This window comes from Manacus candei, unplaced genomic scaffold (genome assembly GCF_025592945.1).
Source record: "Manacus candei isolate 608988 ecotype Guabito, Panama unplaced genomic scaffold, ASM2559294v1 h1tg000047l, whole genome shotgun sequence".
NCBI classification, from domain to species: domain Eukaryota; kingdom Metazoa; phylum Chordata; class Aves; order Passeriformes; family Pipridae; genus Manacus; species Manacus candei.
Genome location: NW_026138095.1, coordinates 6,308,138 through 6,334,431, shown reverse-complemented (window position 1 = coordinate 6,334,431; position 26,294 = coordinate 6,308,138). Strand labels below are relative to the sequence as shown.

The window sequence follows — 26,294 nt, the reverse complement described above, 5'->3', positions numbered from 1 at the left end:
GCCTCTGCCTGGCACTGGGTGCTGGGGAGGGAGTGGGGTGGGAGAAGGCACAAGCTCTGTGGTGTCCCAGGGGTTTGTCCCAAGCATGGAGCACATTCCAGGCAGTGTTTGAGGAGCAGTGGTGGGTGGGCAGTGGGGAGCCCCAGAGGATCTCCGTGTTTCCCCTTTTCCTGGCAGTACTTGAAGGTCCCATCAGTGACAGTGGCATCTGGGGCTCTGAGTTCAGACCCAAGATACCGTTTCTATTTGATGTGCTTGAAGGGTCTCTGTCACTGCAGTGTGGGGGCCCAGGCTGCTTGTTGAGCTGGACGAGGTGGTGGTGGGTCCACTCCTTCCTTCTGATGGTTTTCTTCCACTGTACCATGGCCTCCACCCATCAATCTGTTGCCAGTTTGGCTCCCTGTAATGTCCACCCAGCCTTCCCTTCTGCTGATCCCAGCTGCTGAGTGATGCTCTTGGCCTCTCCTGTGAAGCTCTCCCAGCCCTGCTGTGTTCACCCTGCAAGGCACCAGGCATTCCCTAGCATCCCACTGCTCTGGCCAGGGCTCTTGTTCTCTCTGCAGATCTTGCAGGCTCTGAAGGAGAGCGGAGCCTTCTTCCCTTGTGGAACATCCATCAAAGATTTCTGGCTTTCCCAAATGATCCTGAGCCATGAGTCCCACCTATTCACAAAATGGAAAATGGGCTCCACATGGTGACAATTTCCCCACTTGTCCATGGCCTCCCCATCCCACCCCACCTCAATTTTGGGGAGGACCTGGTGAGTAGGTGGTTTCAGTAGGTGCAGAAGCTGTGAGAACGGGTTGTGAGGACATTGAAAATGCAGCATGGAGGCAACAAGATCCTGGGCTTCAAGCCATGTCTGGTGGGAGCTGAGCTCTCCACATCCATAGGGATGCTACCTTTGACCCTAGATTTTTGCTAAGTTTCCTTCTCTGACAGCTTTGAGCATTCAGGTACCCCCAGAATGGTGGGTTTCTCCCTTCACAAGACACCTTTTTCTCTGCACACTTCCTCTCGCTTTTTCCCTTTAATTCCACTTTTCCAAAATGCATTGGCACTAGTGCCAGGAAAAAAGGAGTTAATTCCACAGCAAAGATCTTCTATCACACTGTGGATAAACCAGTAAGTGACTGCCCATGCCTTTGCTGGTCGCCACTGGGCAGCACTTCTGCAACGCTGACAGGATGGGGGAAATACTTGCAAGCCTCACTCAAGGCTTCTGCTCGGCCTGGAGGGAAGAGAGGCAGCTTTAAGTCCAGACCATGAGGAGCAGCTTGTCCTCACTGGGCAATAACAGGAGGTTCATTCCCAGTGGCAAGTCTCAGCCTGGGCGAGCTGAGTCGTCCTTTTTGCAGTGGTCTCCTCCTGGGGCAAAGCCATTGCGTGCCACAGCACAAAGAGGGTGCTTTGGGCACCTGGTATTTTTGGGAACTCTTCTAAGCCCCATCCAAACTGGGACTGTCTGGCAGTTCTCTGCATGGGGAGAGATGCCAACAGGGTGGCCACCGTTGGAGGTTTGTCCTACAAGACCTACTTGTTTGTGTCCTGACGTTTTTGACACAAAGATGGTACTGTTGCTGGGGAAGGAAATGAAATCTCGGTGTGACACAGGCTGGATGTGATCAGACTTTGTTTTGTGCAGCAGCAAAGTTGACCTGAAGGTTCAGGAATATTCCAATACGATTTGGGATGGTGGGATATCTCCAAAGCAAGGAGACATGTGTGCCCAGAGGACAGCAGAGTTTAGGGTGATCTTGGTAGTGAGCAGCTGAGTGAGGAAAGGTCATGGCTCAGTTAAGAACAATTTGGAGCTGGCTGTGATGGGAAGGGCTGGGGCTGACTTTGGTGGAGATATCCGAGACAGACACGCACTCAGCACGGGTTTAGGGATAATTAGATCCATCCACACTGAGAGGGGTTCAAAGGGCCTCTTCAAGGTCCCTGAGCACATCTCTTGGGTTGCCAGCCTGCTTTCTGTTGTTCATTACGCCCTCTTTGAAGTCTGAAAATCCCTATTATTTCACGGTCAATTTGCTGCTTTTTTCCAAGGCCAGTATTGTCTCCAGCAAAACTCAGTTTCTGTAGGTTTTAGTTTGGCAGTTCAAGCCCTGCCATCGCCATCCTCCAGCGTGGCACAACCAGAGGGTGGTGACGAGGGACATGAAGATCCTCCCTGAGCATCTCTCAGGTCCAGGGGTGAGTGTCCTCCAAGGACCTCATGCCCTCCTGCACCCCTGACCTTCTGCTGGTATAACCCCACTCTGGGTACTGGTAGTACCAGATCCAGCCTTTTCATCACAGCCTTTCAGCAGCAACTGAACACAGAGGGAAGTGGGTGTTTTTATTGCTGTTGAATGCAGGGGAAAACCAAGGAGCAGAGGGCTAATGTGGCTTGTTCCAAATTATGCAGTAAATAAGCGGCACAGTTGGGAAAAACCCAGGATCTTCAGAGTCCCCACTGTCCCCACCAGATCAGCCTGCCTCCCAAATGTTTACTAAAGAGACTGGAGTCTGATTGTTTTCACTTTATTTTTAATTTTCAGACGCTTCCCTCTTCAGGCTGTTTTGCCTGTTCCGCAGTGGCCAGTGTTTAAACAGCACCGGCAGGAAATGTTTGTGAAATGTGCCTCAAAAAACACAGTCCTGCTAAGATGTTCTTTTTATTCCTGGTTTAGACAGAGGCTTGGGATTCACAAAGAATGAATCTCTTGTTGGTAGGAGCAAGTTAGGCAGCCGTTTGTTTTGGAGCTGTCCTTGTCATGACTGAAGGCAGGACTGATCTGGGTAGTGGGAGGTCACTTGTGGTCCTACAGTAAAAAAAGTCTTTACAGTTAATTATATTCTATAGTCTTGTAGCTCCTCTGGAAGCCGGGGGTCTGAGCTTGGACCCTTGCCTCTGGGAAGCTTTGCTTTGACACTAGATACAGCTCCAGTGGAAATTATGGAGCTGATGCTGAAATTATTGGGTGAGGTTTTCTGGACTGAATTGCACCGATGACAAGGCTAGATGATGCTAAGTGTCCCTTTGGGTCATGAAACCTAGGAATCTTCATGGGTATCTCCAAGTTTAAATTGGTATGTGGGGTTCTGTGGAAGTGCTGTTCCATCTGCTGCTGACAACGGAGATGATGGAGGATGCTCCACGTGTCAGATAAGGGTTGGGAAGGACAGCAGTGCTGGCACAAGGGTTTGCTCCAGCCTTCATCTTGGGAATACAGCTGGGGAAAACCATCTCAGGACAGAAATAACATCTTGGAAAGATCTGGAGCAACATCTGGCTGCAGAATAGGGTGCTGATGCAGGCAGGGGAAGGCAGGGATGGGGCAGCAGATTAGGGTTGGAGGTTCAGACCCATGTTGCCCTCTGGGCCGGTCAGGAATCCCATTCCTGAGGGCATGAGGGTGTTTATGGGGACAAGCCACAAGCCAAGGCAGTGACAGCCGCTGCTTGGCATGCACAGCACAGTGCCAGGCATCTGGAGGAACCTGGTGAGCCACGGCACTCGCAGCATCATCCTGCCAGGGAGCTGCCTGCTCCTGTGTCCAATTAAACTGCTGGAGCGACCCAGAGAGGCAGCAAGGGTTGACTCAGGGCTTGGCTGGGATCCTGGGACCAACACTGCAATTCATCCAGCAGAGTAAAACAAAAAAACAAAGGCGCTGGGATTTTTAATGTGTTTAAGGTCTTGGATTTGTGTCTCGTCAGTCATTTGATCCAGCCACAGGACTCGTATTAGTGGGTGGGAGAGAAATCCTGTCTGAGCATGAGACGCTGTGGGTTTCCACCCGACTGGGAAGATATCCTTGTGTCTGGTAGGAGAAGCCTATTCACAGTCGCTCCCTGGGGGCTGCCAGGCTCCTAGCAGAGCAGTTTGCACCAGATGGTCCCTGCAGCATCCTGGGGATGTTCTCCCCCAGATTCCTGGCTAAGAGCAGGCTGCAGCTCGAATTCACGCTGACCTTGGTGCAGTCAACAAGAACATCAACCGTTGTGACAAACTGTGCCCACCGTGAGATCCTTCAGCAGCCCTGAGCCATGGAAAGTGCCAAATGCTCCAGTGTTGTTACACCAGGATGTACATTATACCAGTGTTATGTTCAGCTCGTTCAGGATATTTCCATGCTTGTTCAAATGCTTCATCGTAGTCCTTTGCAAAGCCCCTTGTTAATTTGGGGCTCAGTGCCTGGAGCTTGGTGAGCACCATGCAGAAAGCATAACCATGCTGACATGCCCAGGCATTTGCTTGGAAGGAACTGACAAGATCTGGGTTCCAAGGCTGTAGGAATATGGTTGGGCCTTGTGATTCAGCAGGTCAGAGCTGCTCACATGTCAGTCTGGAGATGTGGAGGAGAAAGGAGCAAATGCTTCCTGCATCAGCCCTTTCCCAGCCATGCTCTCCCAGCAAAGCAGCCACCGGTGACATTAGTGGGGTGACATCAGTGGTGTGACCCTGCCTGAAGGCACACAACCCAGTGAGCAGGTTAGAGACACCAGAGCAGTGCTCCAGGATGTCCTACTGCAGAAACGCAGCTCCTGAGAGCTGGAGATGAAGCAGCAATCCCAGCAATGGTGCTGTTGGTGCAGCTCAGAGCTGCCCAGAGCACCTCCTGCATTGCTCCTGCTGTCTCAGTGGGCCACTGAACTGGGCATAAAGTGCTGGAATTTTCCTCCGAGGAGAAGTGACCTTCATCTGAGGTGACTCTGAGCCTGCCGTTGGGATTAGCGGTGAGGGAGGTTTAGCAGCGAGAAGCTTTTGTCCTGCTGTGAGGCTTTTGGTCTGTAAGGGCAGCTGTGCTGAGCACTGTGCAGCCTCGTGATGCCCTTACGAGGGTTAGAGGGGCTGATGTCTGCACAAAAGGATCTGGAACAAGCAGCTGAGCTGTGGGATGAGCCGTCTCCCACAGGAGCCTGCTGCTGGCTCCAGGGTTTTTCCAAAATTATGTCCTATGTGCCCTGAGCTGTAGAAGATGCAAGGTGAACTCAGCACCATGGCTGCAAGGGCACCAAGGCAAAGTCAGGGGCTGGCAGAGATGGTGTGGAGTCAACAGGACAGGGCTTGGAGAAACAAGGGTTAAAAAAGAGGAGGGAGAACTCCTCCAAGAATAGTAGTTGGGGTGTCAAAAGTACATGACACTCCAAGTGTGGTTGGGTCTGGAGCGCTGCCATGGAGGTGCAGTGGGCAGGTGCAGTGCTGCTTTAGCTCCTATTTCTCCAAGACTCTTTGGCAGGAGTGTCTGGAGAGTCCCATCCACAGCCAGGAGAGCAGGGCTTGCCTGTGACCTGAATGACTTGTGACTCCTCCCACCCCACTCTCCCCTGCAGTCATCACTGGCTTTTTCCTTCCTGTGCCTGGAGCTGTGTGGTCCCCTTTCCCCTTGAGACACATTTCCTCTCCTGTGATTGCAGGTTGCTTATGGGACCACAGAAAACAGCCCTGTCACCTTCATGGGGTTCCCCAATGACAGCATGGACCGGAGAACCGAGACAGTGGGGTACATCTTCCCCCACACAGAGGTGACCGTGACCCTCCCCACCCGCTCCAGGTCCCCTGCCTGCAGCAGACCTCCCTGTCTGGTGCTGGAGCTGGGACATGCCACCACACTGGGCTCTGACTAAGCCCTTCTTCTCTTTCAGGCAAAAATTGAGGATCCAGAAACAGGGAAGTCTATGCCTCTGAACACGCCAGGGGAGCTTCATATCCGTGGCTACTGCGTCATGTTGGGCTACTGGAATGACCCTGCCAAGACAAGTGAAGTGATCACTGCTGAGAGGTGGTACAAGACAGGGTGAGTCTGGGAACAGCCCCACTCCTCCCAGACTGTCCACACTGGAAAGGGATGCATGGGTGTGTATTGGAGTGCTTGGCTGGGATTTCCAATGCAAGGAAAACTGACCTAATTTAACCCTCTGGTCTATCTGTGACACTTCAGAACAGCTTTTAGCACAGAGCCCTTGGTGCTGAGTGTCCCTGGAGAAGGGGATCATCACTTGGCCACTGGTGGATGGAGGGACTGTGGGGCTACAGTGCAGGGGCAAGAATTGCCTCCCCCCTAAACCCTGATGCAGTGTGGATGCTGCCAGTGGCTGAAGCAGGAGTCTTTGATCTCTTTCGTGTGTTCAGGTGGCTCCTCAGCCTTTACCCTCTGGATAGCCTGACTGGGTGGGAGCATCAGCCATTCTTCCACCTAGCTGGGACAGGATTTGGAGAGTGGTGTCATTGCAGGGACCTCGGGAGCCTGGATGAGCACGGCTACTGCAAAATTATAGGCCGCTGCAAGGACATGATTATTCGTGGTGGAGAGAACATCTACCCAGCAGAACTTGAGCAGTTTCTCCACACCCATCCAAAGGTTGAGGAGGTCCAGGTGAGCGGGAGGGAGATGATGTAGGTGAGCAGCTGTATTTTGGGAAACCTGTACACAGAGATTCTCGGATTGCTGCTTGGGACCTGGTTGTCTTCCCGTTTTCAGCATCAGCTGCCATGTAATATTGGTTGGCAAGGAGGAGGGAGAGGCTCATGGCATGGGAGGGGCAGGTAGAGCTCCTGAAGTGGGGCACATGGATTTGGGCAATCCCCTCATGCATCAGCTGCACATCTGCAAGCCTGTCATTCTTCACTTTTAAACTGCTTGTCCACTTAGCTCCCTCTGAAATTCTTACTTGGAAAGCAGTCTGGAAGAACAATTTTTACTAGTAATTACTCAACTCTGACATCCAAAAAGACTGCTCCAATGAGTCCCCGGAGATGAGGAGTGAGACTTTGTTTCACCCCTTCTCAAGACAGCAATGATTTGCAGCACTGAGCAGCTGCTCCCAGTCTGCTGGGATTGTTCTCCTCCAGGTTTTGTGCCAGACAAGTTTCCCCATAAATAAACTGGTTATTTAGTCAGTGTTGTGCCTGTGCCAGGCAAGCATCTCTCCTTGGAACAGTCCCAGTGCAGATGGGTTGCAAACCAGCCCTGTTTATGTGGTTTCTAGGGCTTTCTGTTACTGCTCTGGACTCAAAAGGATCGACGTGTCTCTAGGATTTTGAGATACTGGTTCAAGGCGGGGAATGACAGCAGGATTGTTGTGGAATAGTGTGAGCAAACTTTGGAGAGAGCTCAGGCTTGGGAAGCCCATCTCCTGGTATCACGGGCAGTGGTCCACTAAGATCTGCGATTATAAAGGTTTCAAATAATCCTTTAATTCAACTTCATCCCTCCCCTACCACTCCATCTGGAGATCCCAAAGCACTCATGGCAGTCTACCAAGTCTCTCCGTTGGTTGTGAAACCTCTTGCCCCATTTTTCGGGAAGCAGAGGGACAACAGGTCCGTGTCGCAGGCACGATGAGCTGGTCTGGTCTGACTCAGCCCTCATTCCAGTCACTTTGCAAAACCAGAGGAGGAAGGTGCTGGCATCCAGGTGCTCAGCTTGCTCTGCCACCTTTCCTCTGGCAAATGGTTGGGAACTCCTTCCAGGAGGGCTCGATGTTGTGTAGAAAGCCCCAGTGGGATGGTCAAGCAGCTCAAACTGCCTTTCCACAGCCCCACACCATGATTCCAGCATCCAGTGCTGTGGGCCAGCACACAGACCCTGCCAGAGGACAAGGCTGTCCCCAGGGGTCACACTGTCCATCTGTCCCAACCAGGTGGTTGGTGTGAAGGATTCGAGGATGGGAGAAGAGGTCTGTGCCTGCATCCGACTGAGGGCTGGGCAGAACTGCACTGAGGAAGAGATGAAGGCTTTCTGCAAAGGGAAGGTGGGTCTCCCCTTCCCAGTTCCCTGACAGACCAGTACACCCAGTGGCTGCTGGGGACTGGCGGATGAAAACCCATGGATTTAGAGCATTGGGGGACCCAGCCCTGGCAGTGCCAGCTGGGCTGGCTGTGCTGTTCCTGGGGGGTTGTGTAGCCATTGTTTTTCTCTTCCTAGATTTCCCATTTCAAGATCCCACGTTATTTTGTGTTTGTGAGCCAGTACCCACTCACTGTCTCAGGCAAGGTAAGAGGGGATAGGGGCAGGGGAGGAGCTCTGGCCTCCTGTCCCAACTGCTGCCCGAGTCTCTCTTCCTCCTCCTCTCTGCACTTTATTCCAGATTCAGAAATACAAGTTGAGGGAGCAGATGGAGAAGCTCCTTCAGCTCTGAGGTTGGGAAGGCAGAGCAAAAACTGGGATAAATCAACTGGAGGACCAGCAGCTCTCAGTCTGCTTTTCACCTGTGCCTTGGGCTACGCAGTGGAGACCTTCCCTCCCTGACATCAGACTGATGGCACTTTTAGTCAATAAAACAGAGCGCCTTTTTTTCCCAGTTGGGTTTGTTTCTTTGCCAGGACAAATACTGTGGTGTGAGGAAGGGATGCTTATTTCTGGAATTCTGTCCGGTTACTGAAAGACCTTATGAAGATTTAAAAATCTTGTGTATCTCTGAGCAGTTTGGCTGCAGCCATTTCAGAGGAGTTGAACATATGCTAGTAGGTAGTTCACTGACATTTTTTAAGTCCTAACACCCTGGTCTGGCTTCCCAGGGTAGGTGGTGCCTTCTCTGCTTGGGTGTTGTGAGACTCCTGGGTCATATAACAGCTACTGAACTTGAAATGAGGGGCAGGGTGTTCAGAGAATGAAGCTTTGCATGGGAAGGGGCTCCCTAAAGCTGGCTGGAAAAGCTTATCCTGTTCCCACACCTCCCCCAGGTGTTTCCCCCCAAAAAAATTCTCCAAAGTAGACTTGGCATGGTTTATTTTGTTGTTTTGGGCAAGACAGACAGTAAGGTTTTTGCAGAAATACCAAAATTCCTGTCCTGTTGGCAGTGCGAAGCACAGCACACCTGGGACAGCATTTTACGGGAGTTATTTGGTACCTCCCAACCATGAAACACTCCTGCGGGAAGGGGAAGAGCAGAGCTCCTCTTCCTTGCCAGCAGAAGTGTCCCACTCCAACTGGAAGCAGATAGTGTTGCTGACAACTCTCGCCAAGGCTGTCTCCCTCCTGCTTCCTTCCCGAGCAGGGCTAAGGTTGGGCCTCCTCCGTGCTGCAGCTTCTTCTAGTGGGTGGAGGGAAATGATGCAACAGGGAGAGAGGGGAAGCCTCAGCGAGGTCTCAGTCCTTGATCTCCCAGCTGGGCTGTGGGCTCTACCCATGGAAGCAGACCGAGTGGACAAGTCCACTGCTCGTATCTGCTACCTGAAAGGAAAAAGCATGGATGGTTTGTGTCAGACCCTTTCTATTCTGTGTCTTTCCAGCAAGTTCCTCCCCTGATCCCAAACTGCTCGTGGGGCTGGTGTCAGCACTGATCCTCCACATTTCACTCAGGTCTCCTCCCTCCCCTGGTTTTAGGACTCTTGTAACATTCCTTCCTGTGGGAGGAACTGTTACCTCTATGACAGCAACTGCAGCCAGCGACCTTGGGGATGCAGTGGACCCCTGTGATTGGTTTCTAGGGAAGGACTTTTTACCTTCCTTTGCTTCCCACAGCACTAACCCAGGTGCAGGACAGGCCTCCTCCCATCCCTGTTTGGTAACTCCACCCTTGGCACAACCCCCGAGCTGCCCAGAGGTGCCCCCCGTGCTCACTGTTTGGGGGCAGTGCATACGAAATGAAGGTGGCTCAGCCCTGGCTGTCGAGGGCGGGCACACTGCTGAGAAACACAGTGAGCCCCAGTCACAGCCAGCACAGCTGGTACAGCCCCTGCCACCCCATCCCCGCACCCCACAGTTCCATTTGTGTCCCAGGAGTGGTGCAACATCATCCAGAGGTCTGAGCCCCAGCAAAGCCTGGTGCTGGGGAAGCTTTCCCTACCATCCCCATCCCTTCCCTGGGGCCCATCCAGCCCTCGCCAGCCAGGACACCTGCCGAGATGTCCCATGGCCATTCCAGCCTCTGGGATGATGCAGCCCCGGCTGTAAATACTCACGGTAGAGGAAGAGCTGTCCATCATGACTGGCAGTATGGGCTCGGTGTGTGCAGGGCTCCCTCCAGGCACCATGGCTTTCTGCCCTTACCATGCCTGGGTTCTGCTCTTATAGCCCTCACTGCCTTCTGGGGAACTCCGAGCAGCCGGAAAGGTTACATCAGGGGTGGGTTACACAAAACTACCCGTTCCTGGCCGCAAAACGGGAATCTACGGTCACAGCCTTTGCCATGGACATTCCGGACTTCCCCGTGGCTATTAATAGAGCAAATTAAGAACTAATAACGTTGGGATTGGTCAGCAGCGGGTTTGCACAACCTTGCGTGGGGACAAGCAACGGCTCCCTCCGCCGAAACGCTGGAAAACCCTTCCCGGTCCCGTGGAGCAGTCGGGGGAGGATGCGGAGGCAGGTTGCGGAATGCCCCAGCCTCGTCGGGACCGTGTGTCCGGGGAGGACACCGCGAGAGGACACTGACCCCGGCACCCCCGGCACCGGGAGAAGACGCCGGCCTCGGCATCCCCCGACACTCCCGGTGCCGGGGGAGAACACCGTCCCGGCATCCCCGGTACCGGGAGAGGACACTGACCCCGGTATCCCCGTCACGCACAGCGAGCATCCCCGGCACGGCCCCGTTAGGAGCGCAGGGGTTCACTCCCGATCCCTCCCCTTCCCCCTCGCCCCGCCCCGGCCCCCGCAGCCGGGGGCGGCCCCGCTCGGTGCCCGCCCGGGGCGGGCGGTGCCGCGGGCCCCATGGCGGCCGTGCGGGGGTACCGAAGGGCGGCCGCGGCGGTCGCTGCGGCGCGGCCTGGCGGGGGCGGCCGGGGACGGGGACCGGGGCCAGCACCGGGTCCTGCCGCGGAACCGGCCCCGCAGCCCGTCCCAGAGCCGGCCGCCCCCGCCACAGCCGCGCTCTACGTGCACGTGAGCGGGGACGCGGGGTGGGACACGGGGACACCGGGGCTCGTTGTGTGTGCGGAGACCCCGGGCTTACACTCGTGGGGGTGCATGTGGGTCCTGGGGCTTGTACGCGTGGGGAGAGGGACCCCTGTGTTCACACACAGGACGGTGTACAGGGACCCAGGGGCTTCCACACGTGGGGTGTACGGGGACCGCGAGTTCACACACAGGGGGATACCGAGGGACCCCGGGTTTGTACACGTGGGGATGCACGCGGGTCCTGGGGCTTGCACACGTTGGGGGACACAGGGGACCCCGGGGCTTGCACTGGTGGATGTGAGGGCTTGGGGCTTGCATACACGTTGTGCATATGGGACCCTGGGGACCCCGGGGCTTGCACGCGTGGTGGGGCAGCGTGGCCTTGCAATGTCATGGGGCACAGGTGGGGCTCCCCAGCCATGCGCTGGTGCAGGTTGCTGCGGGGGGTTGCACGGTTGAGCCGTGCACATGAAGGGTCACACCTGTGGGTCATGTGCCTTGTCAGGGGCACTGGGCTAGGGCTGTCCCCCCTCAAAATGGGGTGCCTGGGGGTGGGGGCATGGCCGTCCCCCACACCCCCTGTGCCCATAGTGGCCCTACTGCCGCAAGCGCTGCTCCTACTGCAACTTCAATGCCTACGTGGTGCCGGCGGTGGATGAGGCAGCCATGCGTGCCTGCCTGGTGCGGGAGGCACACACCCTGCTGCGCCTCAGCCAGGTGCACAGGTGGGTGCACAGAGGGGCTCATGGCAGGGTAAGGGGGCCTTCAGTGCCCACCTGCAACTCCCCACCTCTGCCCTACAGCATCACCTCTGTGTTCTTCGGTGGTGGCACCCCCAGCCTGGCCAGCCCTCACACCATTGCAGCGGTGCTGGAGGCTGTGGCGGGGGCTGCCCATCTGCCCGGCAGTGCTGAGGTCACTCTGGAGGCCAACCCCAGCTCCATGGACACATCACGGCTCACCGGCTTCAGGGCAGCCGGCGTCAACCGCCTCTCCATTGGCGTCCAGGTGAGAGGGGCTCTCCCTCGCGGCCCTGCAGCCCCCCGTGACCCTGCTGTCACCACACTCCTTCCACAGTCACTGGATGACGCCGAGCTGCAGCTGCTGGGCCGGGAGCACACAGCGGTGGAGGCGCGGAAGGCCGTGGAGGCAGCGCGGGGTCTCTTCCCTGGCCGCACCTCCATCGACCTCATGTTCGGGCTGCCTGGGCAGAGCCGGGATGCCTGGGCCCAGGGGCTGGAAGCAGCGCTGGGGCTCTGTGACGACCACATCTCCCTGTACCAGCTGACGCTGGAGCGAGGCACGGCACTGGCGGCACAGGTCCGAGGGGGGACCCTGCCCTTGCCCCCCCAGGACCTGCTGGCAGACATGTACCAGACAGCCCGCACTGTGCTGGTGGCCGCCGGCTTCCGCCACTACGAGGTCTCCAATTTTGCACGCAAGGTGGGGTACCCCCCATGCCATGCCCCCACCATGCCATGCTGCTCCCCAGGCAGGCTCGGCCCCATCTCACTCCATGCCACGCTCTCCCCCCAGGGTGCCCTTAGCAACCACAACCTCTCGTACTGGCGGGCTGACCAGTACATCGGTGTGGGGCCAGGTAAGGGGGTGAGGGGGAGCCAGGGGCATGTGTGTGTGGCCATGTGCCTCCTGAACTCTGTTGTCCCCCTCCCTCACTGCTGCAGGAGCTCACGGGCGCTTCGTGCCACGGGGTGAGGGCAGCTGCAGCCGGGAAGCCCGTGTCCAGACGCCGGAGCCTGTTGCCTGGATGCGGGAAGTGCAGAGCCAGGGACACGGCACCAGGAGTCGGGTGGTGCTGAGCCCACTGGAGCAGTGAGTACCAGGGTCCCCCCATGCTCCCTCGCCATCTGTGCTGCCCCACAGCTTTCCATGTTCCCACAGGCTGGAGGAGGTGCTCACCCTGGGACTACGCACAGATGAGGGTGTCACACACGAGGTGAGGAGCCACCCATGGAGGTCCCCCACATCAACCTACCACTAATCATAGAATCATGGAATGGTTTGGGTTGGGAGGGACCTCTTATTCCACCCCCTGCCATGGGAAGAGGCACCTTCCACAACACCAAGTTGCTCCAAGCCCCATCCAACCTGGCTTTGAGCACTTCCAGGGATGGGGCAGCCACAGCTTCTCTGGGCAACCTGTGCCAGGGCCTCACAGGGAAGAATTTCTTCCTGATATCTAAAGTAAAACTACCCTCCAGTTTGAATCCATTCCACCTTGTCCTGTCCCTCCAGGCCCTTGTCCAAAGTCCCTCTCCAGCTCTACTGGAGACCCCTCTGGGCACTGGGATGCTGATGCCCCATCACTAACGCCCCTCTCTTGCCCTGGGCATACAGCGCTGGGGGCTCTTCTCCCCCCAGCTCAGCCTGCAGGCCGTGTTCGGGGTGCCAGGGGAGGCTCGGGTGCTGCAGGAGCAGGGCTGGCTGCTCCTGGATGGCAGGTGAGCCCCAGGAACCGTGTGGGGAGCAGGGGGGTCTCCCCTGGTGCCCTGGAGCTCACCACCCCTCTCCCCCAGTGGCCTGCGGTGCACATGGGCCGGCCTGGCCGTGCTGGACTCGCTGCTGCCAGACCTGCTGTGCCAGCTCCAGCGGCGCTGGGCACTGCCCGGTGCCCAGCGAGGGGGAACCCGGCGGGGGACGGACACAGACGGACACGGTGGCCAGAATGTGGGGTCTGTGAGCGGCCACAACGGATAATAAAACACAAGAGCTGTGTGCTGGCTGAGGGGTCTTGGGGCAGTGGCATCATCCAGGGGGGTTTCCCACAGGGCAGGTCCCAGTGTCCTCGGTGGCCTAGCACCCCGATGTCCCAGTGCCCGGTGTCCCGGAGCCCTGGTCTCCCCGGTGTCTTGGTGCCTGATGTCCTGGTGTCCCCAGTCTCTCCTAGCGTCCCAGAGCCCCAGTGTCTCCGTGTCCCTGAGTCCCGGTGCCCTACTATCCTGGAGACCCGGTGTCCAGGTATCCTGGCATCTCCCGGTGTGTCTGGGTGTCCCAGTATCCTGGTATGTCCTGGTGTGTCCTGGTGTCCCACTATCCCACAGTCCCAGTATCCTGGTATGTCCCGGTGTATCCTGGTGTCCCGGTGTATCCTGGTGTCCCAGTGTATCTCGCAGTCCCTATATCCCGGTGTATCCTGGCGTCCCAGTGTATTCCGCAGTCCCTGTATCCCGGTGTGTCCCGGTATCCCGGTGTGTCCCGGTATCCCTCAGTGTCTGTATCCCGGTGTGTCCCGGCCGTGCCGCGGCCGCACGGCGCATGCGTGCCGGCAGGGGGCGCGCGGGGCGGTGCCTCGCGGGGGCCCTGTCGGGGCCTGTCGCGACTGGCGGGCTCTGTCGGGGCCGGGGTCGGGGTCGGTGCCGGGGTCGGGGGTCGGCGGGACATGGCGTCGCAGCGAGGCAGTCGCCCCCAGAACCGGAGCCCCCCGGGTACGGCCGGCGCGGAGCGCGCCTGGGCAGCGGCGGCCGGGCCGGGCCTGCGGCCTCAGCGAGGCCGGGGGTGGAGCCGCCACAAACAGCCCCTTCCCACCCAGGGACCCCCGTGTCATTATTCTTATAGCTTGGGTTTTTAAATGAGCCGGTCCCAGCGGGAGGGACGCGCAGGTTAAGGTGGAGGAACAGCCCCCTCGGCTTGGCCCGGCCCGGCTCTGCCCGGGTTTGGCTATTTCAGAGCTGTTTTGCTATTCAGGAGCTTCTGGAAATCCAGTGGTTTGTTGTGCTGGGTGACTGCAGGGAGGCTGTATCCTTGCGCTAGCAGCTGGAGCAGGAAGCTTCCCAGGAATTTGTTGTTCCTCCTGCAGGGAGCTCTGTTTATCTGTATTTATCTCATCTGGAATAAAGGGTGAGACAGTTGAATCCTGCTTGACCCACTTTGGTCCTTGCTGCTTCTGAGAGTTTGATTTTTCCAATTACAAAAGATGCTGAATTCAGTTGTTCTGTGAAAACTTAAAAAAAAACCCAAACACAAAACCAAAATGTAACGTGGTCAGCTGGAAATGATTAACCAGGCTGAAAGAGGAAGGTGATGTTTCCTTGGGAGACTGAAGAGGAGGTCTCTTCATGTATTTTTCAGGCAAGAAGGAAAAGACCTCTGACCGGCCCAGTTCAGCAATTTCAGAAGAGCCTGAGCCTGAGCCTGAACCTGAGCCCAAGCCTGATCCGAATGTTCTGCAAGGAGAGGATATCCAGGCACTTGCAATTAAGGTGGAGGACCTGGAGAAAGTATGTATTTCCACTGGGTGAAAAAGCTGCCTTAACTGACACACTCTTTTTATGTGTTTAACAGAGGGTGCAGCCCATTTACTTAAGCCAAAACTCACTCTTGCAGTTGAGTTCTTACTCCATTTTGTCTGTCGTGCTCTTTATCATGATAAAATGTCACATCATTAGGTGCAATGGCAAAAAATAAAGAATTATCAGTCTTTACACAGCACTTTCAACTGGAAGGATAAATCATCTGCCTCTCCAACTTCATGGTCTCATAAGACCTGTAAGTTGTTTAGTAGCTTTCATGGCTTTCCTTCCAAAACTTGAGTCACACTGTGTGAGTGGAAGCATTTAACATCGAGTGACACAGCAGCAGAAATCTCTTGGGAAAGTGATTTAAAACTCTCCTTTCCCTGCCCCTGTTATAAACCAGAGTTTAGAGGAATGAGACAGCAACTGAGCTGGTATTTCTGCAGCTGCATAACGTGCCTCATAGGGGAGGAATCAGAGAATCATAGAATGGTTTGAGTTGACAGGGACCTTAAAGATCATCTCATTCCACCCACCTGCCATGGGCAGGGACACCTTCCCACTATCCCAGTCTGCTCCAAGCCCCGTCCAACCTGGTCTTGCACACTTCCAGGGATGGGGCAGCCACAGCTTCTCTGAGCAACCTGTGCCAGGGCCTCACCACCCTCACAGGGAAGGATTTCTTCCTGATATCTAATCTAAACCTATGCTTTTAGTTTGAATCCATTCCACCTTGTCATGTCACTCCAGGCTCTTGTGAAAAGTCCCTTTCCAGGTCTCTTACAGTAACTGTACTGATATGACCTTTGCATATCCTATAAAAGCATCAGATGGATTAAAGGTGAGTCAGTGTGTACCTAACTGCACTGTTACTGTTTATTTCCTGCAGGTTCATGCTCCACGCCTTCCCCATGATGCCGGGAGAATTCCAGTTAGGAAGAATTACCTCGTTCGAAAATACCTACCCAAGGAGGTGACATATCTTGTAGCACATCCCGCTTCCCCCAAGGCACCCAGGCAACCACTGACTTTTCCTGGTAGGGTTCAACTTCACATCTCATCTCTGGGTTTTGGTTTTGCTAAGCCAAATTTTAGTGACCTGGCTCTGGGGCTGGGTATTTTTTTGTGTGTGTGTGTTGTAGGACCAAAAGAGTTTGCTGATGGCTGCGAAGAGATTCTCCCTCATCACATTTTGGGAAGTGTCCAGGAGTTTAAGATGGAAGTCTGGGCCAGAAGAAGCACTCGGGTTAGTTTGTAAAGTTAGGAAAATGCTGCTATGTGTCACTTTTCCAGAGGTGGAGCGTGGTGCCAGCAGTACCTTTCGATGCTTTCCAGCACCTATCAGGAGCAGGTCAGGGCTGAGGTGTGGTTTTCCCAGCCTCGTCACACTCTGCAGGGAGGGTTTGCCATCAGAGAAACTGCACCAGCAGGTTTTGGAGTGCTGTGTGCAGGACCAGGTCATGGAGGGAACAATTACACAGGCTTCCTCTTCCCTCTGTGCTCTTGTGTTGGCATCAGGGAAGAGCTAGTGTTGCAGCAATGGCATTACTGGAGTCTAATTACTCAGATAAATCCTTCCGTTGTCTCTTGAGTGTGTTCCTACTGCCCTGCTTTTGTTCCTCTCAGAGTGCTAATGTAAAAGTACAGTCAATCAGAATAACTCTTTTCTCCTGCCCTCTCCCATTCTTGTTTTGGTGTGCATGAAGAGGTTCATTTAGTGCTTCCTTTCTCATCAGAAAGCAGATGTTATTGAGGTTCCTCGTCCGGATGTTACTGCAGCAGCTTTGAAAGAGAAGCATGGAGGAGAGAAGAAGCAAAAGGCTCCTCAGGCCCAACTAGCAGGGCACAGAGCTCTCCAGAACTGGAGCCATCATATGGCAATCAGGAAAAAGCAGGAGAAACACCTAGGAGGTGAGACAAAGCTGCAGAGGCCTCCTTCTGTAAAATTCTGTGTGTAGGTGAGGGAGTTTGATGTCCCCACACCAAACTGCAGTGGTTATCACCTACCAGGGTTAATCCTGTTGCCATTGCAGTCTAATTCCATGTTCTCAGAGCTCCCACATGTGCTAGTGGCTGTGGATGTGGTGGGAGGGTGAGCTGGTGGCTCTGGCTGGGGCAAGGACAGTGGATTTGGCAGGGGCCAGTGTAAATGGGTTACAGGTGAACAACAATAGTGTCAAAGGGTGTGCCCAGAGGTGCAGCACCGATGATGCGACATTTCCTCTTTACAGAAATTCTTCAGAAGCCAGAGAATGAATTGATGATGAACATCTCGGAGAATTACAGGCAAGTCATGGAAGAAAGGGACCTCATTGACCGGAGTCTCCCCTACCTCCATCCTGGAAAGGTGAGAACCCTACATCCTGTCTGTCCTGAATGTGCTGCTCTTGTGAAACAGCACAGACACTGGTGTGATGAGTAACATCCCTGAAGAGCTGTCAGTAGGTATTTATCAAAGCCACTCTTGAGTCCTTCAGCCTGGTGTCTGAGCAGAGCTTTCAGGGATTTTAAAAATAAAACCAGGAACTGTGCTATCCATACTACTCAGAGGAAAGTGGGGATGAGCAAGTGCCATTTCTGGGCTCTCAACAAAGACTGTCCTGCCCAGGGAAGTGACATGGGAACATGTCACAATTGCTGTTCCAGGGGGCAGAGAGATCTGATTGATTCAGGCTTGGATTTTAGTGATTGCCAAGGAGAAAGGGGTATGGGCAAGGCAGGAGGATTATGGGAGGATCCTGTGTTAAAATAATTTTTTTACATTTATAGCACTGTCAAAGAATTTGCATTTGTGTGAGGCTTTATTTTAAAATCGCTCAACCTTCACGTAGCACTAGGTAGAAGAAAGTTCTTTTGTCTTTGACAGCAGCCTGATAGAAATTTTGGCTTGCTCTGCAGAAAGGGATAATTCATAGACTATTAAAATGTTCATATAGGCAGGATCGGATCCTTTCTAGTCCCTATGAAAATAGCAGGTAGCTGTGCAACTCTGTGTCAGTGGGAGCCTTGTTTTCCACCGCAGGGATTCCGAGTAGGAAGCGAGTTCTGGAGCCAGCCCGACCGTATTGGAGATGAACTCACCGGCCTGACGCTGACACTGACTCGGACAGAACGTGGGGACCGAGAGCCAATCACTCATGTGGGCAAACCCTGCACTGTCCAGAAGGAAACGGGTAAGGGAGCACTGCAGAGAGGTGTTTCCACAGAAATGGGCCACAGGTGTGGAGGGAGCAGCTGCTTCCCAGTCATCTGTTGAGCCTCCTCTTTAAAACTCCGTGAGGCCTAAATTTGGCAGAGAGTGAAATTTAATAGGCACGTGAGTATGTAGAGAGTGAGCTCTTGTGTGGGCATTTCCACAGCTCTGAAGCCCCCAACGAAGATTCCTTACCATCTAACCTGGGATAAGAGTCTTTTCCTGAAACATCGGCGGCAGGAGCTGAAATCTGTCCTGGAGGAGCTGGGTTTTTATAAGCCGGTAAGACCAGAGGAGCAGGGACATTCTTTGTGTCTCTTGTTTCTTGTCAGTAGAGTAACATAAAATTGCCAAGAACTGGGTCTGAAAAAGCATTAGGAGTCTAAAACTTAGCCCCACAGTACTTTTCTTGGAAGTTCTGACATTTCCAGAGGGCCACACCCATGAAGGAGTTGTCTGGCCTCCCAAAGTGTTGCGTGGAGTGGTCTAGGTGCTTCAGAATAGGACCCCAAACCAGCAGCATGAAGCTGCCAGGACCTAGGCCATGAAAAAACCAGCCAAATAGTGGTGTAGGACTTTGATTTAGTGCCCTGGGACAGAGGGAAGACATGTTACCCATGTGGAAAACACACATCTAAAATAATCTGAAGGCAGGCAGTCCCTCCTCCTAAAAACAGAATAAACCTCACTTTTTTTGTCTTTGAAACCTGTCTCTGGGGATGAGAAATGTGTGCGAGGGAGACTTTTCCCATTCACGGATCATTTGTAGTGGGGAATGCAGTCATCTAGGATTCTTGGGAAACTCAGAATTGGTTCCTTCCTGAGTCTCTTGAGCATTCTTTGTATACCTCTAAAAACCATTGTAGGAGCAAGATACTTCAACTTCACTTTCCTTGACTGAGTCGGTGCATTTGGCTGTTATTATAGTTTCCTTTCAATATATAAAAAAAGAAACCCTGAGTTGATCATTTTTGTGTATGTCCAGGATCTGGAAGGACTGGAGCTGATTGGTAAAGGGCAGCCATTCACGTCTGTCTCAGCAGAGGCTTCTCCATGTTCCACTTCTCCATGTTCCACTCCTTCTGAAGAGACTGAGTAAGCTTTACTTCTTGGCAGAAGTAAAGAGTTTTGGATATGTACCACCAGTCTGTAAAGGTACCCTTAGCTGTTTTTAACCAGAACAGAGAGGAACCTCCAGTGGGCACAACAAAAGGCATATTTTAATATAATCACCAGATTTAGAAATCTTTTTGCCTTGAGGCCTTGTGTCTAAGGAGCAAGGCTCCGTCCTTAAGGAGAGGAGTGTGTGGAAAAGCGTTAGTTGGGATTATTTCTTACAGGGTCTTGTAAATTATCCCTGGTTCTCTCCTCTCTGAAAGTGAATTTTACTCCATGAAAATGCTGGCTCTTGTTTTCTGTAGCAGTGACTCCTGCGACGTGGCTCCAGAAGAAGAAAAGCATCTATCTTTAGTTTTCTGTGGCAAGCCTGCTCGTTGGATCAAGGGCATCACTTCTTGCAGGGTAATTGTGAGATTTTAATTGTTTAGTCAAGCTAAGCCTGTGTGAGTTCCCAAGTCACGGCTGTACAATGGGTGTCACTCCCAGGCCACAGAATGGGGAATTTATTCTGAACATAATAGAGTATCCCTCTGTTTGCTCTGGAGAGATGTAGGGACAGAAGGGGTTGCTCTGGCTGTGGTGTGAGCTTAGATTGCCAGGCTCTCTCTGTATAATGACCACCTCACTGGACCTGCCTTACAAGTTCTGCTGAGGTTCAACCCCTTATTTGAGCTATGACTTCATGCAGGATAAATCCTGCCAGATAGAGCAGAAATTGTTATCTTTCTCCTCTTCATTGCAGAATGAAATTGGTGTTGCTGCCCGGCTCACCTTCGAGACTCTGGCTGGTGAGGAGGCCGAAAGCTTCCTGACGGTGAGCAATGATGGCACAGCTGCCATCTGGTACAGCTGGATGAGGCTGCCCCAGCAGATTCCCTCCAGAGAAACCAAGGGGAGGAGGATGCCATGTTTTTACTTTGATACCAGACCAGGTACGAGACCTTTGTACCTCAGCCAGAGAGCAGGTATTCAGGAGTTTCCTGAGATGTGGAGTCTGACTAATGGCACAGCACTGCTGGGTGATTCTCCTGAGGAAGCTCCTGGGTGTCAGAGCTGACTCACCCCAAAAGAGCTGTGCAAGGCAGATCCCTCTCATGAAACCTAAAGGAAAGGAGGTTGCTCCTACTCTGAGTGCAAATGGGCAGAATATTGAGAAGTGAATAATTCTCTGATGGCAAATGGACCATCATCTGCTGGAGAACTGAGCTTGCTGTAGAAGGAGCATGTAGTGGAAATAACACCAGTTCAGTAGCATGGGGACTGGGAGTAAATCTGGAAGGAGAAGAGTAGCTGGATGAAGTGTGATAACCAGCTAAACTATGGTGAAAGAGTCTCCTACAGAGACAGGGACACTTGGGGTGAGGTTGGAAAAGGGTCAAGTTAACCAGGTGGCTTCTTGCAGACCGATGCATTTTCTCTCTTATTTCAGGTGTAATTTTGCCTGGAGAAACTCGGAGGTTTTCCTTTCTTTTCAAGTCAAGGAGAGCAGGCATTTTCAGTGAGCCCTGGGAATTTAGGACACATCCTCTGCTATTAGGAGGAGCTCTGCTGCAGGTGACCCTTTGGGGAATTGCTGTGTATGAGGATAAATTGGCTGACTTCAGAGAGAATCTGGAGGTAACCAAGCATGTGACTGGGTAACCGTGAGCTTTGAACTTTATATGCAAATAGAGGATAAGGGTGGGAGTGAACAACTGGTATTTTTATTGCTGTGTAATTAGGGCTGGGAGTGAGATGATTTACAGAAGGTCTGTACATACTTGAGCAGGTTTGCTAAATAACATGGGGGAACTTTGCAGTCTTTTGTAATGTTGTTACTAAAGACATGACTGTGTCTCCTAAAGTGTTCACGCTGGCCCTTTAAAAATGAATTTTCTGTTGGTAATTAATTTCATTAGTTACTTAGTGGAGATGGGATTGTGTGTTGTACGCTATGATAATTTAAGGTATAAAATGAAAATTACACTACGCTTTGAAAAGCATAGTTTGAGGGAGGATTTGTAGGGTTTGTTTGAAAAGCTGTTGGCAGTACTGCTGTGCTCAGTAGGGTTTGCAGTTATTCTTGTCCTTGTAACCCTGTGTAATATATGCGTGTGGTTACTGCCGTGGGAGTGAATTTGTTTGTGTGTTTGTATGTGGAATGGGGACTCACACATGCTGTTCTCGTTGTGGTGCCTCAGAGTGACCTGGCTGCTCGAGAAGGTGCTGCTATAGTCAAAGACAATCTCAGTGAACTTCTTGACCAAGTTCGGACCCCAGAGCGCACCCCATCTCCTGCCTATGCCACGGAGGAAGAGTTGTTCCACAGGAAGAACCCCGGGGTGATGTTTGCTATTTGATGGGTAACTGAAGTAACAGGGAGGGCAGATCCATGGGGCTGGTGCATCCCTGGGTTTCTGGAGCTGGCAGAATCTGCCATGGAGGCTTTAACAGTTGGGTTTGAAGAGGAAAGGCAAAACTCATGTCTGTTTACTTTTTCCCTGTTATCACAGTTTTATTATCAGTATCAAGTGGTAAAGCAGCTGCACAAACTATGGAGACAGTACATGTCTGTGCCTTCAGCCTTCGAGGAGAAAGTGCCCTCAGACCAGAGGAGCACTGCAGAGGAGGACACGGAGTACCAGGAGAGCACTGTGGAGCCTCTCCCTGCTCAGAGCAGCACCACGGAGCTCCCAGGTGGGAAGAAATCACTAGAGGAGGCTCCGAGGCAAAAGATGAGCATTGAGGAGGAAGAAGCAGGCCCGTCAGGATGGAACCTTTCCCTTGAGGACTTTAAACAGGTAGTCACCTCTGTTCCCACTGATGCTGTGACAAGCTGATGGTGTTTTCGTTTCCCTTCAAACAGCCCAGCCTGCCCCAGTGTGGAGCCCACCCAAAGGTCTGCTGCCTATGTGCTGGGAGTTAGAGATGATTTATGATGTGTATTGGCTCTGCTGACCACACCCTCAGTGCTCTTGTAAAGAGATTCCCAAGAGAGACTTTGTGGGCTGTTGTGTGAAGAAGAAAAGAGAACCAGACAACATAATAGATATTTTAAGCTCTTCCCCCGTTAGCTTTCTGTCATCCCAGGACTGAATGCGGGGGGCAGGCTAGTCTTACAGCCTCCCGTGGCTCCCCTAAGGGCTCCTTGACTTGGAGAGTCCTTCCTATTCATCAGAGAACTAAGGGGGCACTCATGACAGGCTGTGGATAAAGTACAGACCTCCCTAGATTAAAGCAAGAGTGGTTTGGATTCTGTCAGCGGTTTTTCTGTAGTGCTCTCTTGGAAATCTCTCTGCTTCTTTTATAACTAAGCTTTACTTGGGAGCCTTGCAGCTCGCTAGAATCCCTGTTCCCCAGCACACCTGTGAAGTTGCAAAGGGGCTTACTGTCAGTCTGATGGGGGAATCTGGGATTGTTCCCTGGATCTTGGGGACCTTGGCCAAATCCCAGCCGTATAGGAAGCCACATGTGTAAGTGCCCAGTGCAGCCTGGTTTCAGGCTGGTGTCCAGGGAGAGAGCCATGGTGGTTCCATCGAGCTCAGGGCCCACGGGCTGGGAATGAACCCTGAGAAGTGCTCCACACACCCTCTGTCTTTTCTCTCACAGGCCATAATGTCAATCCCTGGGGAAGAGCAGCGGGAAGAAGCACTGACCCAGCTCAATAAGGCAGCTCTGGAGCTGTGTGTTGAACAGAGGCCAGTTCAGTCAGACCTTCTGTATCCACTCTGGTGTGTTCCTTTGCAAGGAAAAAGCTTGTGAAAGCACTGTGTGATCAACAGCCTCAGCGAGCTCTGTTGCAAGTGTTGTGATTCAGAGTGCAGATAATTATATGAGGTCTAGAAGTCATCTTTACACTCTGGTTTTTTTATAGCTTAATTGTAGCAACTGTCTAGGACCCAAATGCCTTTTTTTTTTTCCTTCTGGAGATAAGTTTAGAATATTAAATGCATGTAATTTTGGAGAGTGTACAAGATTATTTCTGGCAAGGTTATTCTAGTCTGTATTTAGGAAACCTTTGGGTATTTTCTGTACCCTTTTACTCAGATAACTGTCTCCTCCCTCATACAGTCTCTCTGTTCTTTGCTCAAGCTTTCAGACTGTAAACATATCAACAGCTTCTCATTGCTTCTAAATTAGAAGGATGCAGGTTCCTCTTGGTAAACACAGAGCAGGTTGATGCTGATTTTTCAATGTGTGTCATGTTGAGGAGCAGACCTAGTTTCACAGTAATATTTATGGGTCCCTGTGAGCCTGTTGATTTGCAAACCTTTGAGACCTTGGAGGGATCTAACGTGAGGAAGGCAGCTTAGCATCTCTCTGCACAGATATTTAGACTGTGGGTGTTGTTTTGTTGGTTTAGTTGTATAGAGCAGCTCTCAGCTGTAAGGTGCCTTTACTTCTGGGCACAGGGTTAAAACAAGGTGGCAATTGCTGCCCTGTCTCCCTTCTGATCCTGATCCTTTTCTCAGCCTCCAGCTGTGGCGGGGAGCAGTTGATGATATGGTGAGTCACGCTCTGAGGCTGAGATCCCTGTATGGCTTGCTTAAGAAGGACACCTATGCAGATGCTGTTCCAGAGGAAACAGGTAAATGGTAGTTTTAGCACAGCAACTGCTTTCTGTGGACTGTTGGAAATCCAGAAAACGTGATGAATTTCAACCGAAATTTCAATTTCAGCAGGTCCCCCTCAAAGCTTTTATAAGAAAATGCATCAGAAAAAAAAGGCAGATTGTGTGACAGTCACAGTACTAATTGTGATCTGTGGTTTGGCATCAGTAAAAAACCACCTCACAAAAAAGCCTTTTAATTCAGCTACGTGTAGCTGTGGTTTTCACACAGACTGACCCAGCAAACACTGCCTTACTATTAGCTGTCTTACAGGCTTGTTCTGATACACATCTGAGACCTCTTCATTCCTTATTTAAACAAAGTACTCTTCAAGGTATTGTTTTTCAGTGCAGTACAGCTCAGATTAATAAAAAGAGGGAAGTACATTGCAAAAGTAATACACTCTCACTGTGTTAGTGCAGTGGGCTGGTCTTTCTGGATGTGTGGATGCTTTTGGGTAACTGAAATTCTTTCTTTGGTAGAGGAAGTAAAGCAAGGAGGAGAAAAAAAAGGAGGAAAGGAAGACAAAATAGCCACTAAGAAAGAAGAGAAAAAGGATAAAGAACGCAAAAAAAGTAGAGCGACACCAGGGAAAGAGAAAGTGGTATGTGTTGGGATGCCTGGTGAGCCCTGAGTGCAGGGGACAGTGTGAACAATTCTGAGGTTGTGTATCCTGAGTTTGAGCTGATTTCTAACCCAGTGGAAGAGGTGCTGCTCCTGGGAGGTGCATCTTGCAACAATCTGAGCGGTGTTCTGACCCAAGTCCCTTTTTTTCTTGGTCTGTCCCTGATTAGGAACATCAGGGCAGCAAAAAGCTGAAAGCGAAGGATGAGAAGCGGACACCTTCCATTGCATCAGTGAAGGTGAAAGAGGGAGCAGAGCCCCCAAAACTAAAAGATGAGAAGCGGGTATCTACTGCTTCATCACTGAAGGAGAAAGAGGGAGCTGTAACTACAGAGGGAGTAGAACCTCCTCAGGAGCAGGTGGACTCTGTTTCATTTGGAATATACCAGGAAAAACTCTATATTGAAGTGAGTCTGACCAAAGCTTGTATTTGTTGGGTTTTGTCCTTTTCTTGGGGTTGTTCTTTGCTTGTAAGTTACATTGAGGCTCAGGAGGAGAGGTAAACATTTTTTTAAACTCAGAAGACTGACAGACATATGTCCCTCGTGCTGCAGCAAGGTAAGTGTGAAATCCAGATTAAGATGCCCTTTATTCCAGCCTGGAATCCGTTAGAAGAAATCCAGCCATCACATAGCCACATGTGGGACTTCTATCTGGGATGTCTTCAGCATGCTTGTGGACTCTTGAGGGATCAGCTGAATTAATTGTACCTCAGATAATGTTAAACACACTTCATAGCCAGAGAAGTTATTACTAGAGCTCTGTTAGCAGGCTGCCACTTCTGTGTGGTTGTGTGTGTGCCCATATGGTAATGTACTCCAGTGTGAGAAACCATCTCTGTCAGTCTCATCCTCAGGGTTTCTTTGTGTGTTTTCACTGCAACTGTCTTCTCTTGATTTCTGCTGCAGGTTTACAAGCTGCTGGATTCAATGGTGAGTGAAATGGTGTCTTTATTTGAGGATCTAAAGCAATAACGTGCTCTGCAGTGGGAGAGCTGAAACCCTTTGCATGTAGAAATAGCTTTAAAAAAATAAATAAATAACCATATTTACACAGATTGAGTGGCAATTCTTTCTGAAGTGATTCAGTGATTACAAATACTGGGCTGCCTCTTTTCTGACATGCTGTGATGTGGGACTGTTGCTGGATCATCTGTTACTGCTACAGATGATCGCTTGCCAAGAAGAGACAAGGCAAGAAATATCACTGCTTCAGAAAACGTTAGGACTAGAAAATACTGGCATTTCTGCTAAGGAAGAAGAATTTAAAAGTGCCAGTCAACATGAGATGCGTTCTTTGTTTGTCGATTGCACTTGGATGCAGGTGAGTGAGCAGGGTGTCCCTTTGTACTCAAGAGCACCAGTACAAAAAAAGTAACTTAGACAAATCCATCCCATTTTTGATCATGTTCTTGGCTGCTTGTCCAGTCTCCCCCTGGGAATGGCTGACAGCAGGCTTCTCTGAGGCATTCTGGATCCCAGTAAAAGCACTATCCCAAGGGATGTGCCAACCTGCCTGGTTTTGTATCCATGAATTTCCATCTTGTGCTGATCTTGCCATTTTTTCCATCCAGCTCAAGGTACCCATGACCCATTGTGAGCCAGATCTTACTTGTTTCCTTCCAAGTCTAATCACTCTTGAATTAAATGAGTGAAATTTGTGCTATAAATGTGAGCATGGTAAG

At 52.1% G+C, this 26,294-nt stretch overlaps 3 protein-coding genes across 4 annotated transcripts in view; all 3 read left to right on the top strand.

Annotated features, from left to right (window-relative positions):
* Positions 1-8,295, top strand: part of ACSF2 (acyl-CoA synthetase family member 2) — a 36,822-nt gene extending 28,527 nt beyond the window's left edge. For both annotated transcript variants that reach the window (XM_051797592.1, XM_051797590.1), the window contains exons 11-16: positions 5,410-5,517; positions 5,638-5,789; positions 6,227-6,368; positions 7,636-7,746; positions 7,920-7,988; positions 8,083-8,295. In XM_051797592.1, the coding sequence (XP_051653552.1) occupies positions 5,410-5,517; positions 5,638-5,789; positions 6,227-6,368; positions 7,636-7,746; positions 7,920-7,988; positions 8,083-8,133 (633 nt within the window). In that variant the 3' untranslated portion in view covers positions 8,134-8,295. The remainder of the gene's footprint in view (positions 1-5,409; positions 5,518-5,637; positions 5,790-6,226; positions 6,369-7,635; positions 7,747-7,919; positions 7,989-8,082) is intronic.
* Positions 8,296-10,644: 2,349 nt separating this feature from the next.
* RSAD1 (radical S-adenosyl methionine domain containing 1) lies at positions 10,645-14,650 on the top strand. The gene is given in 9 exon segments (XM_051797990.1): positions 10,645-10,817; positions 11,424-11,840; positions 11,910-12,275; positions 12,369-12,506; positions 12,508-12,665; positions 12,735-12,789; positions 13,191-13,294; positions 13,370-13,529; positions 14,538-14,650. Coding segments are annotated over 9 exon segments (1,635 nt in total). The 5' UTR covers positions 10,645-10,646; the 3' UTR covers positions 14,604-14,650.
* On the top strand, positions 14,138-25,667 carry MYCBPAP (MYCBP associated protein). Its single transcript, XM_051797983.1, has 18 exons — positions 14,138-14,278; positions 14,922-15,070; positions 15,975-16,331; positions 16,822-16,996; positions 17,317-17,432; positions 18,108-18,258; positions 18,445-18,560; positions 19,264-19,373; positions 19,700-19,799; positions 20,140-20,329; positions 20,827-21,014; positions 21,578-21,718; positions 21,890-22,177; positions 22,986-23,107; positions 23,849-23,964; positions 24,469-24,590; positions 24,781-25,017; positions 25,519-25,667. Exons 1-18 carry the CDS (start codon positions 14,233-14,235, stop codon positions 25,582-25,584), a joined length of 2,790 nt encoding a protein of 929 aa, XP_051653943.1. The 5' UTR covers positions 14,138-14,232; the 3' UTR covers positions 25,585-25,667.
* Positions 25,668-26,294: the final 627 nt, after the last annotated feature.

Excerpts from the sequence above, each read along its gene's own strand:
- MYCBPAP (XM_051797983.1), top strand. The coding sequence starts at position 14,233 with ATGGCGTCGCAGCGAGGCAGTCGCCCCCAGAACCGGAGCCCCCCGG. Across the intron at positions 18,561-19,263 it reads AGCTGGGTTTTTATAAGCCG|GATCTGGAAGGACTGGAGCT; the intron begins GTAAGACCAGAG and ends GTGTATGTCCAG. Across the intron at positions 24,591-24,780 it reads CACCAGGGAAAGAGAAAGTG|GAACATCAGGGCAGCAAAAA; the intron begins GTATGTGTTGGG and ends GTCCCTGATTAG.